The following is an 18,379-nucleotide window of genomic DNA, read 5'->3' on the forward strand; positions in this document are numbered from 1 at the left end:
GTCGGGGCATGCGCTGAGAATGGTATTCATTAGGCTGTTTATTGATCTTGTGGCTCTTGACTTTGTTATGGTTCTCATTTATTTTCTTTAGGCGACCCTCATAGACAGAGACAGGAAGAAAGAGTGAGAGAGAGAGAGAAAGGGGGAGAGAGAGAAAGAGAATATGAGTTGGGGAGAGAGCAAGAGAGAGAGAGAGAGAGTAGGGTACTTTAATGGCCCTTTTGTTTGAGCAGACAGTAAAGTGCATCACTTGCAACACTGAGGTTCTTCATGTAATTGTTGTGCCATAAAGGCCAAGGGTGACAAAGGAACAGATCAAAAAGTGCAATGGTAGAAGTAGGAAGCTGTGTTCTAATAAAAACAAAGTATTTTTAAGATGGGCCAAAACTTTTCTTTTTTTAGTAAAATATCTAAAAATACTTAAAAAAAAAGAAAAGAAAAAAAAAGAAAAGAAAAAAAATCAGTTTACTTGAGATGCATACCTGTATAAGACATTAAGCCTTCAGAAATAAGTTAAAAAAAAAAAAACTATTATTGAGGTTCATGCTTTAAAACATTTATAAAAAAAAAAAATCTGCATTTATATTATTACAAATGTATTGCTGCATAATGCGTTTGTGGAAATTCTGATGCATTTCTGGGTTCTTTGATTAATAGGAACTAAAAAAAAAACTGCATTTATTTGAAATAAAAAAATCTTTTGTAGCAAGTCTTTACTGCAACTTTTGATCAATGCAATGCGTCCTTCCTGAATAAAAGTATACAATTTCTTCAAAAAACGTACTGTATATATTCAATATCATCATTTATTTATTTATTTTTATCACAAAAATTTATAATCTAAATATAACAAAACATAAAGTTTAATGGTTTAAATATTTAATAATTATATGAATATTAACAAATAGCTCAAGATATAATCTAAAAAATATATATTTTATTAATAAATAGATGGCTGCTTCTCAAGTGAACTAATCCCATTTTAAGGATGTTTACATATTTTATACATACAATTTTTTATAAACAATTTTATTTTGAATTTATGAGTATTTGATTTTGTGGTATTGAGTATTGAGGATGTTAAAACTTTTATTAAACAAAAACGATGATTTTCAGCATTGTATATAGATGTATATAAAATAATCCTTATGACCACAGACTTTTCTTTTTTTCAATTAAATACTTCTTTCTTTCACTCTCTGTTCAGCTCTGTTCTCAACTTTTTCCATAGCTATACACTTCTTACTCATGAAATCTGATATTGTGGTACTGCCTAAATGCTTGGCTCCCGTGTGATAAATTGATTGTTTTTTTCCTTCGTGGATAAAAGTGCCTGCATATTGTCCTTCGAAGACAGAAACAGCTCTAACTCTGCGATTTCTTCTCTCCTGCTGAAAATCTTTTGTTAGAAACTGTTAAGTGTAGTCTGAGGGTGAAGAAAAAAAGTTGACTTGGACATTTAATCCAACTTCATAGTGCTGACCCAAGTTCCTCCCCCTCCCTCCCTCCCTCCCTCCCTGCCCCAGCCAAGGAGGTTGAACTCCAGAAGAAATCCCCACTGGGCCACTAACTTTCCCCCAACTTATCCTGCTCTCCCGCCCTCTCTTTCTATCTCTCTCTCTGGAGCCCAAGGTATTCCCTATCACTCTCCACCACTTCTGCTTCACTTCCTCGTTTTCCTTCTGTTTTCAAACTTATACTCGTCCAACCCTTCTACAGTTTTTAAACAACCCAGAGGAACATCTTTAAAGACAATTTTGTCTTAAAGGCCTGGCTCTTCCATACTTCTGTCTCTAACTCTCTCTCTCTTTCTCGCTCGCCCGCTCTTTCACTGTTCCCTCCTTCCTGTCATGTGACAAAACTCAGATGACAAACAGACCCAGATCTGCTGGAAATCCATCTCACTTAGCTGGTTCCCTGTCATCTCTGCTTTCCAGGCCAGACGAGCCGCACCAGATGAGCCGATGTCAGGCGTCTAGTCACCGGGCCTCAGAATCAGTTTAACTGCCGCATGACTCACTGATGTGGACCTCAGATAGCAGACACAATGCATTAGAGATATTAGGCAAGACTGGTTTGCCTGTGTGTGGCCTCAAAGGAATGACAAATCACAAAAGAGATCTCTTTAATATCTCAACTGTTTCTCATAGACAGCAAAGAGATTAAATGGACGGCGAATGATGACTATTTTTTTCCAAGCCGCCTGCTTCTCAGATTTTTATCCTGAGGATAAAAACCTTTTAAAACTTTTGCATCCGTTTGCATTTTTAAAAGTAGGACATCTGGAACAGGGATAGCTCATCCAAAAATACAAATTCTCTCATCGTTTACTCACCCTGATGTCATTCCAAATCTGTATGACTTTTGTCTCTCAGAAATAAAAGAAAATATTTTGAAACATTCATTTTTTTTTCATACAATGAAAATGAATGATGTCCAGTGTTTTTGGATGCTACTGACTCTCAACTCGAGCCAAGTTAGATTTATTTATATAACACTTTATATAATACAGATTGCTTCAAAGCAGCTTCCCAGCATTAAACAAGAAAATTACATTATTAATGTTGCACATTTCTTAAATTATGCAATGAATACAATCCGCTTTGAATAAACTCTAATAAGACAATAGTGTCATTTTCAGCTCGATTTAGTTCGATTTGATTCAGTATAGCTTGAAAATTGATTCACCACTTTATTTCAGTGCAGTTCAACTAAAAAGCAGCTCTATAGTATACTCAGCTCAATTACTTTATGTTTTATTCTCATCCTAATAGTGTCAGTGCAGTCTTATCAATCATAATACTGAATATTAAATGTCTTTTAACCCAATATAAAAAATGTAAGTATCAAAGAGAAAAAAATCTAAACAAATTGGTTTGGAAAAACATGAGGGTAAGTGACAGAATATTCATTTTTGGATGAACTACCCTTTACATGAAACTTCATAATGTCTCCTGAGCTATGAAAGAGCAACCTCGGAGCAAGAAAATTTCCCCTGGGGCTTGAAATGTTTATAGGAAGGATTGATTGAGCATGCATTGCCTATTCTGCTAGTTTTTAGATCCGTGCAGCATGTTATACAGCTCAGGAAGTTTGTGCAGAGTGTAAGCAACAGAGAGTCATGTGTTTCTGTGTGCATGGATATGTCCAGACAGATTGCCAGTGATGACAGAGACACAGAACACCACTTCATTTCAGCTCCGTCTGTGCACACACGCCTCAAATTACAACAACTAGTCCTTGTAGCTCCCTCAGGGAACACGGAGATGTTGACACACATGCAAAAAACAATTCAAACACACATTTTGAGTCATGAAACACACACTAAACACTCTACAATGCTTGATCTCAACAGCATAGCCTATACAAAGTATGGATGTTTAAACAAATTGACACATTCCAGAATTCCTGGCATATGAGGCTCACATGAGCAACTGGAGCTGCTAACACCAGTTCAGCAATTAGGTAAAATTAGCGACGCTACTAACATATCTACATTGTCAGTAATGTGAGAACAGCTCCAAAATAAGTCAGAAATAAATCAATAAACATATTACAAAAATAATAATCAATTAAAACAACAATAGTTCAATATTGGATTTTACAATGAATGAAAATGAAAATAAATGCTAGTTTAAAAATGTATCAAATTAAATGTGTCATTTTATAAAATGTATGAAATGTAATAATAAATAAATAAATAAATAAAAATAGTTAACTTTTATAAAACAAATAAAATAAAATAATTACACTTTTAATTAAATTAAAATAATAATAATAATTTAATAATAATAATATTTAAAATTAAATAGTTACAAATTTTCTTTAAAAAAACTTTTCAAACAAATAATGTTTTTAAAATCTGTAAAATATTTTTTTCATTTTATTTTGTTGTAAAAACATTATAAATAAATAAATGCTATTAAAAGTTTCCGTGCAGCATTTTAAATACTTAAAGTTAATAAAAGTTCAATTTGATTATATTTTTAAAAAATTCTATTTAATATATATATATCTTTTAAGTAACATTTTTAAGTTGTGTGACTGAAATGTAACTACTTTAAAATCATTAGCCGCTTGAGACTTAAATCAGTTCCAAAACTCCCATCTCAATGCCATCACTCGGACATTCATCATGGCGTCCACCTCGAGCAATATTGTACACATGTCTGGCTCCGAGGAGACATGTAATCTTATCCTGACTTGTCCACACAATACATTTCCCCCCGAGATTCTGGAAGTGTCACTTGAAGACTTGACCCGAGGGGAAAACAGATCTAGAAGACAGGCTGTTCCAGTCCTCACTCGGCCTCCTCGTGTTTTGCGCCATATAAAAAAGAAACAGTACAACTTTTCACAAACTTATCAAACTTGGCCATCTCTCAAACAAGCCTTCGCTCTATCTCTGTGCCTGTTTCTCTCTCCCACCTCCCAATTCATCCTCTCTCTCGGTATTCCTGCTTCTTTAGTATTCTCACGACTTTTGACATGAAGTATTCAAAATTGGAAACCACATGATTGTAATGATTGACTGGCAAAAAGTTACCCACTCCTCTCTTTAACTTTGAGGCCACGCCCTTTTGACAATTTCTCTCCCTGCTTCCACTAGGAAGCCCCTCCCATTCCATGTCGCCATGGCAGAATCCTCATACTGCACGTGCCCAGTCCTGCCTGTTGCAAGCAGTGAAGCTCCGCCCCCTTCTCAACGCTCTTTATCTTCATCTGTCATCGTGCTAACATGCTGGTGCACTCTTTACCTTTCAATGCTCGCTCACACTCTGTACCTCATCCTGACAAACCGTCTCTCACCTCCGCTTCAGTATGTCTGCCTAGAACAGTGGGATCAAGGAAGGAAATCCACACAGGATTGGAGGACTATAGAAGGGGCAGAGGAGAGGAAAGTAATCCGCCGGATTTTAGGGATAAAGTCAGTCAAGCTGAGATTCCATTTGTGAACAATTTGCAAAATTCCCAAACTGAGCTCTTAATGACCTGGCAGAGTGAGGCCACTCCTGACTCGGTCTCCCACTCGGACTGCGGTTACGCCAACTCTCCCGAAAACAGACTAGTTTGGGAGGCAGTTGTGGCCAAAATATTAACAAAAACTTTATGGGTTCCCTTTTACATAAAGGGCATAGCATTGCATATGTGGTTACAGCAATACAGAGAGCATACTAAAGAATAAAAAATAGAACAATCCTCTATCAATAAAGGGCAGCAAAGTAAACTGTGTGTGAACAATGTGTCAGTGCAAATAATTATATGTATACAAGGTAAAAAAAATATTTTTTAAAGTTGCAAATAAAACAAAGGTTGTTGGAGTACATTTTCATTTCTTTTTTTCTACTTAAAAATGTCATGTTTATTTAAATGTATTTTGCAATATATAATAACAATATATATATATATTACTAATAGTGAAACATTACTTCTTAATTTACTTTTTCGTTTGTCTTTTTAGTTTAGTTTCTACACTGTAGAAGATACCAAGACTTATTTTCAGAAAATCATTCTTTATTATATGTGTATTTTGTCTTACTGTACTGGCAGATTTTAAGGTATAAACAAGGTAAAAACAAGTGAAAAATCTGCCAGATCAGTGAGTCAAATGACCGTTATATTCAAGATACAATCTGTGAAAAGAAGTCTTTTTATATATTTAGATATTTTAACTGGAAAACATTTTTCCAGTTAATAATAACCAATAAAGACTAGATTTGAAAAATAATTGTTAGCATTGAGAATCACTGAGATGCTCTTCTAAATGACCTTGACCTTCCTCAAACATGAGTGTCAGTCGTGTTGTGATAAACTGCAAACTTGTATTCACTTCTGCCTCTATTCTGGTGCAAAACGCCCACTGTTCATAATCCAGTCAATTCCCACTGGATAAAATCAAGTCCTGGCCTACATTTTTTCCACTTCCTCAATCGGAAAATATGCCATATTAAGAAAGTATAATGTGTTCTTGAATACCATTTGATGTTGATCACTGGCCAACCTCATCAGCTTCCAGCCAAACTTTAACTTTAACTTTAAAAGTCAAACCATCAAACAACATATTGGAAAATGCACAAGAAGAATATTAAGATCCTTAGATATTTGATTCATCCACCAGAAGGTTTCAGACTCTGACTGTTTACAGTAGAAGTAAGTGCTGGTGGTGATGAGTGATGGAAAGGAGAGGAACCTGGCAGGAAAGCAGAGGTGGAGATGAAAGATGGTGGGACCTCGGAGGAAATGGTGAAGTGTTCAGACACATGCATTTCTCTCATTTCAGTTTAATCCCTCTTGCAAACAAACTCATGCCAGCTGTGAAGGAAAGCCAACACTTTGACGGGAAAATGTTTCTGTAAATAAATAAGATACAATGTAGTACTTGTGCCTTGCCCTTTTACTGACACAGACCCGTTTTTTCCTCTTTTATAAACACTTTCCCTTTCAACGATCCTGCATTCTATGTGTGATCACTTAGGGCTGCACGATTATGATAAAAATCATAACTGTTAATTATTTCCCATGACATTATAATCACAATTATAATGTTTTTAATTTATATTAATTTACTGACAATTACATCATAAATATAATGAATTGTTGAAAATGACCAAATGTTTAAGTCTTTTGCATTTTTATACTAAATCAAGGTCCTCTTGGCAGCATAAAAATCAAAACCCCTGAACAGAAATGACACAGAAAACGATCAGTGTAATAATGCTTGAAACCCATTCTAATAAATAAAGCTATTAAAATAAACCTCATATTTACACTGTATCTACACCTTGTTTTACTGCAGTGTATATTGCTGCCCTATCTACATTGCAAGCAAGTTACACAACATTCAATGCTTCTCACTTTGGTACTAAAAGAAAAATAAGTGCATAAAACACTCATTTGTAGATCAGATCGCCAAATAGATAAATTGTTAACTAAGACCATTACTTGAAAGGCTTATATACTCATTTAAAAGTCGCTGCTTTCACGCAGTCAATATGTCTGTTTAAAAAAGCAGAATTGAGGCAAAAACTGCAAAATTGAGGAACAAATAAAATAAAATAAACTTTGAATGCTGTACTCGTCACTTTACGAATTACTGCAGTCTAAATAATAATCAAAATTATTTATTTGATTTATTGTGCAGCCCTAAAATCAGTCCTTATCATATAATGTTCCACTTTCACATCTCCCGGAGCCTTTAAATCCATTTGCCATATGCAAATAAATCACCAGATATGGTCTCAATTATATAACCATCCACAAAAGCTATATAAGACTGCAATAAGTAGGCTACACATATTTATGCTTTTACTGTGTGAAAGTGTGTGACTGTACTGATTCATTCCTGTGGGGGCAGCGAACAACAAAATGTTTGCCTTTCTCTCGATGACAAGCTGGAACAAGCATGCTGTTCTTTTTTATACAATTCAAATGCCTTCACACAACAGCTTGGCCCCAGTCACAACAATAAAAACCCGAGCTCGCAAGCCCGAAATGGAACTAATATCATTGATATGTGTGGCGAGAGCGCAAGAGAGACAGCTGGACCGTGCACGGCCCTAGCAGGACTATTAGATTAAAGCCACACGGTTTCTGTCTGGTTAAAGGAAATGACCAAGCAGCCTTTCAAAACATCCCTCTTGGCGGCTTGAACTGAGGCCTCCTCCCCTGATTGGTAAAAGGTTTCAGGAGCGTTTTTTTGAGAGCTCAGTTGAGATGCTATCACATGGTAAGTGCTGATAATGGGCTTCCAACTGTTTGTTTGAAGAGCTCCGATAATGACAGGGATCAACTGATAACGGCTTCTGCACGCCGGCACGTAAGACTCCCACTCGTAGCCTCACACGCAGTGACCGGTGGCCCCACGTGCACAGCTGCTTTACATACTCAGTGTCAAAGCAACAGCGGAGCTCCGCAGATGGACATTTTATCACCACAAGCTTTGAGTAAAACAGAGAAAACTCTGTGTTATATGCCAAAAATAATGCTAAAAAAAACATTCTAAAAAACAAATACAGCAACAGACAGCATGAATTTCATGCTGACTAGGAATGGTTAAAAAAAAAAACTGAATACCTGCCACTGAAAAACACACTGCAGATACATATACTGTACATAACAAAACTACAAAAACTAAATTAAATAAATAAATAAAAATAAAATTATGAAAATATAAAAACAAAAACAAATTCAATATATAATTATATTATTGTATTATTTGCATTTAGCATTGCTTTTGGGGACAGAAACCAGCCAGATTAAAGCAGCAATTATTTCCAGTTAGTTAAGTTTGCCTTTTTAAAAGTCATTGTGAATTACCATTTCCAACTCATTTACTTTAGTTACTCGATTTCAGGATTTTAACATATACATGTACACATTATGAAAAAATATAAAAATAAAAACTAATTCAAAATATTAATGAAATAAAAAGTATAATAAATGTAACAAACAATAAACAATAATTTAACGATACTAATATAACACTTTTTGTTTTTCCCCTGTAGTTGAGAACTGCTGGTGTAAGGACATGTATCCGTTTTCATCTGGTATAAGAATATGTATAAAAATATGAGACAGATCACCATTTCAAGGGCAAGGTCTCTGATTTTGTGACAAAATTTCTGTAGCTCAAACTGTAGAGCATGGTGCTAACTGTGCCAAAGTCATGGGGTCAATTACCAGGGAATGCGCAAGTTTGAAAAAACCTATTGGCTCGAAGTCAATTTGGATAAAAGCATCTGTCAAATGCATAAAAGTAAATGTCCAAACATTGTACACTTTATCACTGTGTTACTGCAAAACATTGAAACAGAATTTAAAAAAGTTTTTTTTTTTTTTTCAGTTTTAAAAATAGTGATAGTGTCAGCTGTCAGTGTGAGATCAGTATATCTAAGAGCTCTGTGCTAGCTGCACATCTCTGGAAGGTGCTTGAACAAACCTATCTGAAGTACGCCAAAGCATGACAGTCTTCTCTTGGAAATAATACTTACTGGGCAAGGGAAGAATGCAGGACTAATAACGCAGACACACTTAAAGCTGCAGTAGGGAACTTTTGTAAAAATATATTTTTTACATTTTTTTTTAAACCTGTCATTATGTCCTGACAGTAGAATATGAGACAGATAATCTGTGTAAAAATCAAGCTCCTCTGGCTCCTCTCAGTGGTCCTATTTCCATTTGCAGAAAGTCATCCGCTCCCGGTAAAAACAACCAATCAGAGCTGCGGTCCTTAACTTTGTTTGTGTTCAAAATGTAGAAAAATGTACATAATAAGCGAGTACATCATGAATCCATTTTCCAAACCGTGTTTTTGGCTTGTCCTGAATCACTAGGGTATACCTATAATAAATTTTGCTTCAGGGGCACCGCGGCGGAGTAACCTAGTACCTTTGTGATTCTTCATAGACATAAACAGAGAGAAGTAGCTCCGGCTACGATGTTCTTCCGCAAGACACAAGCAGTTCTGTTTATTAACTGCTAGAGCGTCAAAAGTTACCTACTGCAGCTTTAAAGAAAGGGACCTCAGTATGTCAGGTCTTTATGAGCTGGGAATTTTCACAGTCTAGCCGACAGACAGCTCTGACCACAATGAAGAGGCCTGATAAACCAACTCCCGCAAAAAAGCAATAAGAGCACTGGGCCAGTTGCTCGTCTTCCTTCATTTCCTCTCGTCTCAGAACCAGGGATGAGAATGGCTCAGTAAAACAACTTGTGACATGCCTGTCTGAAAAGAATGTCAAACGGCGTTCCCAAAAGCAAATTAGGGCCTCTGTGGTCTCGACTCTCACCCAATTCCTGGCATTGCTTAGGGCCCGATGTGCTTTTGGATATGTAAACAAAAAGAGAGAGGCAGAAATGGTTTCCTAAAAAATTACCTAATTTGACTTTTAAAAATCAACATGAATTACCGTTTGCAACTAATTTTTACAGATTTCAGTCTGAAACAGATTAAAAAAGGCCTGGGACTTGATTGGACCATGAAAAGTGGATGTTATACACTACCATTCAAAAATTTGGGGGTCTTATGCTCACCAAGACTGCATTTATGTGATCAAAATACAGTAAAAACAACACTAATGTGCAATAATTTCAAATATTTGTTTTCTATTTGAATATATTTTAAAATGTAATTTATTCCTGTGATGCAGGGTTGGTAAAAGTAAAGTAGTAAAGTATTTTTACTTCGTTACTTACCACCACTGCTGTGACGCAAAGCTGAATTTTCAGCATCATTACATCATTCTTCAGTGTCACATGATCCTTCAGAAATCATTCTAATATGCTGATTTGCTGCTCAAGGAACATTTCTTATTATTATCGATGTCGAAAACAAAATGTCGATGTCGTGCGGAAAGGAAAATAGTTTCAGAGGAAGAGTAAGTTTTATAATTTAGACTAAAAGCGGAGAGGAAAAAAATTGGAAGTAAAACAGAAATGTAAATAAGGTTAATTCTAATTTTACGCCGGCTTCAAAATGATGTTAAAACGAATGCATGCTAATCAACATCTGCCTCGTCAAGCTCCTCCAATAACTTGCCAGATTTTCAAACATTCATGTGACTTTTTACAACATGTTTTCCACAAAGGCAATTTCATATTCAGGTCGTCTGCATATGCAAGGTGAAATATGTTTCTAATTTTCATGACCAGGATAAAGAAGAGACTTGTTTGTTGTGTATCTGTCAGATTGTTTTCACAGAAGGGTGTGTTCTTGGATTCCATCGCACCAGGACGTCATGCCGAGGTACTTCCATCACCCCTCCCTCGCTCTCTCTTTCTGCCTCTCTCTGTGAATCCCTATTGGATTAGGTGGGCAGCTGTAGGGGGCTGGGTACTGATTGACATCTAAAAGGCTGGAGTGTTGTTCAGACTTGCAGAGGAGTAAAAGAGGCACAGCAGGAGACGGTGAGTAGTGTATATCTGTGCGTGCTTGTGTGTGTTTTGAGGAGGGGGAACGCAGAGTCTTCTGCTTTGTTGTTGCCATCCAAACCCATCACAGATTCTCCCCTCAGGACGTGAGATGAGATTTCAGATGTCTGTGGCTTGTGTTTTCCCCTAAGCTACTGTCTAAACAAGAAAATCCACAGACGTCTTGCATTCTTAAAACACATTCTGGATCTAAAGAGCCAGTGAATGTACTACACCTCAGCTAAGAAAAAAAAAGAAACAAAGAATATCTCTTGTTGAAAAACTGTGACAGCTGGTGTGAGAAACCCACTCTTTTTCTGGAATGCTATAAAATGTAAAAACTTGATGTATTGAACCGACAAAAAGTATTTTTTGCTGAATAAAATGTCTGTTAAATGGCTCTTTTCCTGTCTCTCAGCCATCTGTTGTTTCTCTATCCTCTCTCACACACTTTCCTTCTGCTGTCAGATGTAAAACAGCGCCCCCTGTGACTATAGAGCTAAAATGCTGAACATTTTCTCTCTGGAGTCAAACACCTTTAGGAAATGTCCCTTTTTCTAGGGAACAAGACTAGCTACGGTAGCTACAAACACTTGAAAGACCCAAGAACATTACAGTAAAAGAGTCACCTCTCTTTTAATTATTTCAACAGTTTTCTTTCTCTTCTTCCTTATTCACAGTAAACAAACATGTTTCAGAAATATCAAACTGCTCATACTATGTATTCTTTACACACTGAATGCTTGGCCCACTACTTTATCTAAATTGTGCAGCATCCAACAATGCATAGTGCACGTATCCCACAATCCCACAAATCTAGTCTGATTAAACTGGATGTAATATTAGTCATAAATCTGATCACAGGTAATGTAACAGGCACACTAGGGCTGCATGATAAATCACATGATTGTCATGCGCATCTCGTTAGTAAAGCCGGTTCTGTGATTAGTAGTAAATCTCCATCACAAAGGCGATTCATCTGCAATTATGAACGCAATATTGCGTAGCTTGTCAGTGATCTACAGCTCTGTGTATTAAATGGCGCTCCATCTGAAAGCATGTGAAGAAGATTTACTACTAGTTACAGAACCAGCATTAGTTACGAGATGCACATGATAATGGCATGCAATTTATCGTGCAGTGTAGGGATGTTCATGTTAACTGGTTAACCGTTAACCGACTGTAAGAATTTTGACCAATTAATACAATCAGATAAACAGTTTAAAAAACTTTTAAACTTATTCTTCTTTTTAAAAAAAATATTTTTTATCAAAATATTTAAAAAGTTTAGCTGCATGGTTAATATATGCACAGGTACACATTTTTTTGCTTGGTGCTGGCAGGAGTTGTAGGTGGGGAGAGTGAATGAACAACGCTCTCTTCTACCCTTAATACCCACGGATGAAGTGCCCTTGAGCAAGGCACTGAACCCCCAGTTGCTCCCTGGGATCTTACTATACTTGGCAGATGTCACGACTTTCACTTTTCATAAATAGGCCTAATGCCGACCGAAATGTTTACACACATTATAATAATCACTGTAATCATAGCTACGCTATTTGTTTCCTTCTAACAGTGGAAGCAACTATTCCTTTTTGTCATAAAGGTAATAGGAATTGTAAAAGGTTTGCCTTTTTTGTGTACACTCAAAATAAAAACAAATCTTTGTGCTTTTGTAAAATAAGACTAAAGAAAAATAGGATGTAGATTTTTGCCGTCTGGTTTCCTTTCACGCAGCACAAAAAAATAGACTACATACTAGGCTACTTGTTGCACAGTTTTTCTTTCATTTTCTTCATTTTCTATATATATAGCATAGCTTTATTATGTTTTTATCCGCTCGAAGAAGCGCTGCAGGTGTGTGATGTGATATGAAGACCATGTGAATCCTCATATTCTGTAAAATTAATCCCCAAGAACGAAATTTTTAAATAATCGGTTAACGAGCGTTCGTCTGTTAGGAAAAATAACACTATTTTACATGTTGCATTATACTGGTGCAAAATGCATTCTGTTTTACATATATATATATATATATATATATATATATATATATATATATATATATATTTAAAGCACGTAAAAAAAGTAAACATTTATATTCTTACGGTGGAAGATGCATATCTTCAGGGATGCATAAAATGCATTTGAAAAGTAGCTAAATTTAATGATGTAGGAATAATAAAAACCATCTAAGATCTTCATAACATAATAATAATAATAATAATAATAATAATAATAATAATAAATTCAAGAAATAAAAAGTAATCCCTCCCAGTGCCTAAAGTGCCTTTTTTAAGAACCTAAAGGAAAACTGCATTCAGTATCCTAACAGCAATAAACTAATGCAGAACAGGTTCAGTACTCACACAATGCTGCCATCTCTTTGGGAAGGTCCGCCCCAAACCGTCCAAACAGGCTGCTATTGGTCAGCAGGTCAAAGTGGGAGTGGCTCCGCATGGAATTGAAGGCAAAGGGGTAAACAGCAGGTGGGAAGCCGGTCATGTGACCCACCTGCCGTTCCCGGTTGGTTGCCATGGCGAGGTTTGGTTGCCAAAGGCTGATCGGGCCTGTCGTGCGCTTCAACTGCCTGTGTGATAATGCTGGCAAACTTCTCAGGTCTGCGTCATGGCTCGGCTTCCACTCATACAACAGGATATACCTTCAGGAGGAAACATATATGATAAGTTAAGCACTTTTTACAAAGAATTATAAACAGTAAACAGTTCAATGAGTCAAAGATCCACATAAACGGCAAACCACACATTTACTCACTCTCAACTTAAGCAGCTCAGAATCAGAAAGAGCTTTATTGCCAAGTATGCTTACGCATACAAGGAATTTGTTTTAGTGACATAAGCTTCCAGTACACAGAGGCAACAACACACAGAGAAAAAAAAAGAGATTTACAAATTGACAAATAAATAAGTGTATAAACAATTGTGCTATAAATGATAATGGAATAGGATTGAGTGAGATGCGGGAATGTTCTAGGATGGAGGGTTAACAAATAAATATAAGGATATTGCACGTTTATAAGCATAAGTAGGGAACATTTAACTGTTCATGAGGTAGATTGCCTGGGGGAAGAAACTGTTCTTGTGTCTAACTGTTCTGGTGTTTGCGGCTCTGAGGCGCCGGCCAGATGGCAAAAGTTCAAAGATGGGGTGACTTGGATGTGAGGGATCCAGAGTGATTTTCTGAGCCCTTTTCCTCACTCTGGATGTATACAGTTCTTGAAGGGTGGGCAGGGGAGCACCAATAATCCTCTCAGCAGTCCGAACAGTTCTCTGTAGTCTTCTGATGTCTGATTTTGTTGCTGAACCAAACCAGACTGTTATTGAAGTACAGAGGACAGACTCAATGACGGCCGAGTAGAACTGTTTTAGCAGCTCCTGTGGCAGGTTAAACTTCCTCAGCTGGCGAAGGAAATACAACCTTTGCTGGGCCTTTTTAACAATGGAGTCAATGTGATTGTCCCACTTCAGGTCCTGAGAGATGGTGGTTCCCAGGAATCTGAATGACTCCACTGCAGTCACAGTGCTGTTCATGATGGTGAGGGAAAGTGCAGGGGGGTTTCTCCTAAAGTCCACGATCATCTCCACTGTTTTGAGCGTGTTCAGCTCCAGGTTGTTAAGACTGCACCAGACAGCCAGCTGCTCAACCTCTTGTCTGTAAGCAGACTCATCACCGTCCTGGATGAGGCCGATGACTGTAGTGTCGTCTGCAAACTTTAGGAGCTTGACAGAGGGGTCTTTAGAGGTGCAGTCGTTGGTGTACAGGGAGAAGAGCAGAGGGGAGAGAACACATCCCTGAGGGGCACCAGTGTTGGTGGAGCAGCTGTTTGATGTGAATTTCCCCAGTCTCACTAACTGTTGCCTATCTGTCAGAAAGCTGGTGATCCACTGACAGATAGAGCTAGGAACAGAGAGCTGGGTCAGTTTGGTCTGAAGGGCTGTTGGGATGATGGTGTTGAATGCCGAACTAAAGTCCACAAATAGGATCCTCACATAAGTCCCTGTTTTGTCCAGATGTTGCAGGATGAAGTGCAATCCCATGTTGATTGCATCATCCACTGACCTGTTTGCTCGGTAAGCAAACTGGAGGGGGTCCAGTAAGGGTCCAGTGATGTCCTTCAGATAAGCAACCCAAATGACTTTATTTCTTCATTATTCATTCAAAATTTTTCACTCAGGTGAATCTGAGAGCACTTGTGATTGAATCACTGACTCTGAGTGGGTTAAATAGACCAGACCAATTCGAGAATGAATCATTAAGTCTGGTTTTGTGAATCAGGTCAGCCAATTCACTGAAAAGAACGACTCAGAAGAATGATTTGTTCACTTAGTTCCCTCATTAATCCATCAAGGATATGAAGCAGATGTCAAGGCCTTCAGAGAATATATTCTTTGTCTGTTCCTCACACAAAGCTATCATGCAGCTTTAGAAATATAGATCACAAATCATACTTTTCTGGTGCTTTCGCATCCTTTATGAAGCTCGACAGCTCCAGTTCCATTGCATGGAAAATGTGACTAGTACATCGTGAAATGAAATGAAGGTGGTGGGACGACATGAGCATGAATAAATGATAACAGCATGTTCATTTCCGGGTGAACTAATCTTTTAAGAACCCCTAACATAGCACAAACAGCAATCTGAGAGTTTCTCGCATCAGTTTAACAACAACCCAGCAGCGCTTGTGTGTTTGAGAGGAGGGTGGAGTCTGAGGGAAAACGGGGGGAGGAAAAGAAAGAGCGCAAAAAAAGAAACGAAGGGGAGGGAGGAAAATAAAAAAGCGGTTAGAAAAAAGTTAGGTTGAGGCAGGAGAAGAGAAACAGAGGGAGGGAGAAGAGAGCACTCTTTTCTGCTCCGTTTTGAAAGGTGTCCAGACGTTTGTGGTGTTTCCAGGCTATTCCATATGATTTAAATCACCCAAACTCCACAAGAAAGAGCTTCTCTGTTTGTGCTGCCAGTCTCTCAGCCCTGCACGACTACAGTCGGCCTCTCACGGACCTGAGGCCCCAAGATGAGAGCTGGAGAGGAACTGTAAGAGAAGGAGTAAAAGGAAGAGGTGCAGCTTGTTGTCCAAATTGTTGGGCATCTTTTCGATCACGCTTCCATTCAATTTCTCTCACAAACACAAAGGAGTTGGTCAAAAATGAAACCAGAAACCTCTGATACTTAAAACAAGAAAGCATGATGTCTTGATATATTATACAGTTTTGCTTCTCAAAAACATTGTGTCTTGTTTTAAGGATGTTTAGGTATTTGTACTGGAAAACAAAATGATTTTTGGCAGTGAATGCAAATCCTGCTTTACGTCTCTCTTACGCACACTTTTCAATAAACAACATCTTCACCACTGCACTAGTGAATGCTGGGATGTCCCTTTCAGTTTTTTGTTCCTTCTCCCTTGAGTGATTTTTACGGGTGGGTGGTGCTGGCGGCTTGTTGTTTAAATGTGGTTTTTGAAAAAAAGGGCTGAGCCAAAGAATTCAGCGCTTTTTGGAAGTGCTGTGGTTTGTGAATCAGGGCAAAAATCAAGGGGAAAATCATGCTCATGTATTCAGCATAAACATTGACCAAGCTGAGAGAAATAAAAAAGCAGACAGATTCAGTGACGGAGTCCGGGCACTGGGGGGCACTACGGGGAGGCACTGTGGCCAGGAAAGAAGCCTGGGCTTTCCAAAACACACATTCATACAGTTGCACCTGAACACATAGTCTTTGAGAGAAATACTGTGCTCCCTTTCCATAACAGATGCACACAGCTCTACTGTAATCCACATAATGTAACCCTTAGAAACCTCTTTCCAAGTGCCACACACACATATACCTCAAGAGGTTTTCTTGGGCACTTAAAATACATTTTCAAACTTTTATTAGTTTCATTTGTCTAATAACAATGCCCAACAGTGGATATGCAGGCATAACAGGACTAAGACTTCTTTGTCTTTTTTTTTTTTTTTTTTGGTAAATTTTTCTAGACGTCTCTTCCATCACATATCAAGTTAAGGTTTGTGTTTAACTGAATTCTGGGGTGGAAATGACATTTTAAACCTTTTGAAATAAAATGGCTGGCTCCTTTGTTTTACTAAGGTAAAACTTTAGCTACTTCTTTCTTTATCCGAAAGCACAATAAAAACCATAATATTTATTGATTGATTTAATTTCCTGTTTTCCTCACATATCTCTTATTTCCTCTCAATCTCTTTACTGACACTGTAATCAAATGAACTATTTAAAAAAAAATAGTTATAATAATAATAATATAATAATAATACATTTATATATTTATATATATATATATATATATATATATATTTAAATTGTTTTAAAAATTATGCAAATGATACCACAGCCGAAGGACAGTCATATTTTTTTGAAAAATGGATATAAAACCCTGTAATATTTATTGATTTTGCTTTGTTTCCGTAACGCATCACTCATATTTCATCTCCAGCTCTGCACTGACACAGCAACCAAGTGAACTAATGTTTTTATTTTATTTTAAAATTGTTTTACAAATTGTGCAACTAATGCCACAACTGAGAATTTTATTTACAAATTGATATAAATCATTTTCACAGATGAATTCATTAAATTACTAGATTAAAGATAGTTTATAAGATAGTTTTAATCATAGATTTTTTTAATTGTTTAACCTACAAAAAGCAGCAAAAAATCAGCGATGCAGACATGATTAAACAGTTTCTTAGACAAAAAGTTCAAATCCAACAAAAAAATAAAATAAAAAACACATTCATTAATACATGCTAAAACAGATATTTTCTCCCTCAAAATGTGCCATTTTTCTTTCATGGCTCCATATACACATCTGCCCAACACACACACACACAAAAACACACTCTCTCCAGCCTCTCTGGTTCTGTTTCTTTCAGCAGAGCCCGTTAATTACAGCCTACCGCTGCAGGCAGCTTCAAACCACCCCTAATTTAGAGTTCCATTACAGTAAACTCTTCCACATGTGCATCCAAGCTAGGGTGGCCACGTCTAAGGAAGGAGCTCTGCAGATAGGCACACGCCCATAACCAGCCACAACAAGGCCTTGCCATCTCCCCCCTCCCACTCTTTTTTTCTCCAGGTCTGGTTTTCATCAGAGACTGTGTGCCCTCGAACCCATCCCTGCCCATATTGCCCCCCTTCCCAAAACCCCCTCCCGCTGCTGCTGCAGCTCCGTCCATGACCCCTCAGAACTGTTCCATATGTAACAGATATCATTTAGGGCTCAGCATTCAAAACCACACATTGTTGAAATCACCGTGAGGCAGCATAGGATAAATTCTTCACAACTGAAGCGAAGTGGAGCTGCTCGCTCTCAGGCCAAATGTGCTATTTGCTGAAGTAAAAGCGTTAATGTGAATTAAAATGATAGCATAATTACATTTTCCACGCATATCAGTCATTGGGAAATATTTGTTATATCCACCGGGAATGTTACAGATTT

At 37.3% G+C, this 18,379-nt stretch overlaps 1 protein-coding gene across 1 annotated transcript in view; it reads right to left on the bottom strand.

Annotated features, from left to right (window-relative positions):
• rarga (retinoic acid receptor gamma a) overlaps positions 1-18,379 on the bottom strand; it is a 51,141-nt gene that overhangs the window by 24,466 nt on the left and 8,296 nt on the right. Inside the window, exon 2 of the mRNA XM_052541061.1 lies at positions 13,278-13,570. Within this exon, the coding sequence (XP_052397021.1) occupies positions 13,278-13,446 (169 nt within the window). The 5' untranslated portion in view covers positions 13,447-13,570. The remainder of the gene's footprint in view (positions 1-13,277; positions 13,571-18,379) is intronic.

The sequence above is a fragment of the Carassius gibelio genome, chromosome A23 (assembly GCF_023724105.1).
Source record: "Carassius gibelio isolate Cgi1373 ecotype wild population from Czech Republic chromosome A23, carGib1.2-hapl.c, whole genome shotgun sequence".
NCBI lineage: Eukaryota > Metazoa > Chordata > Actinopteri > Cypriniformes > Cyprinidae > Carassius > Carassius gibelio.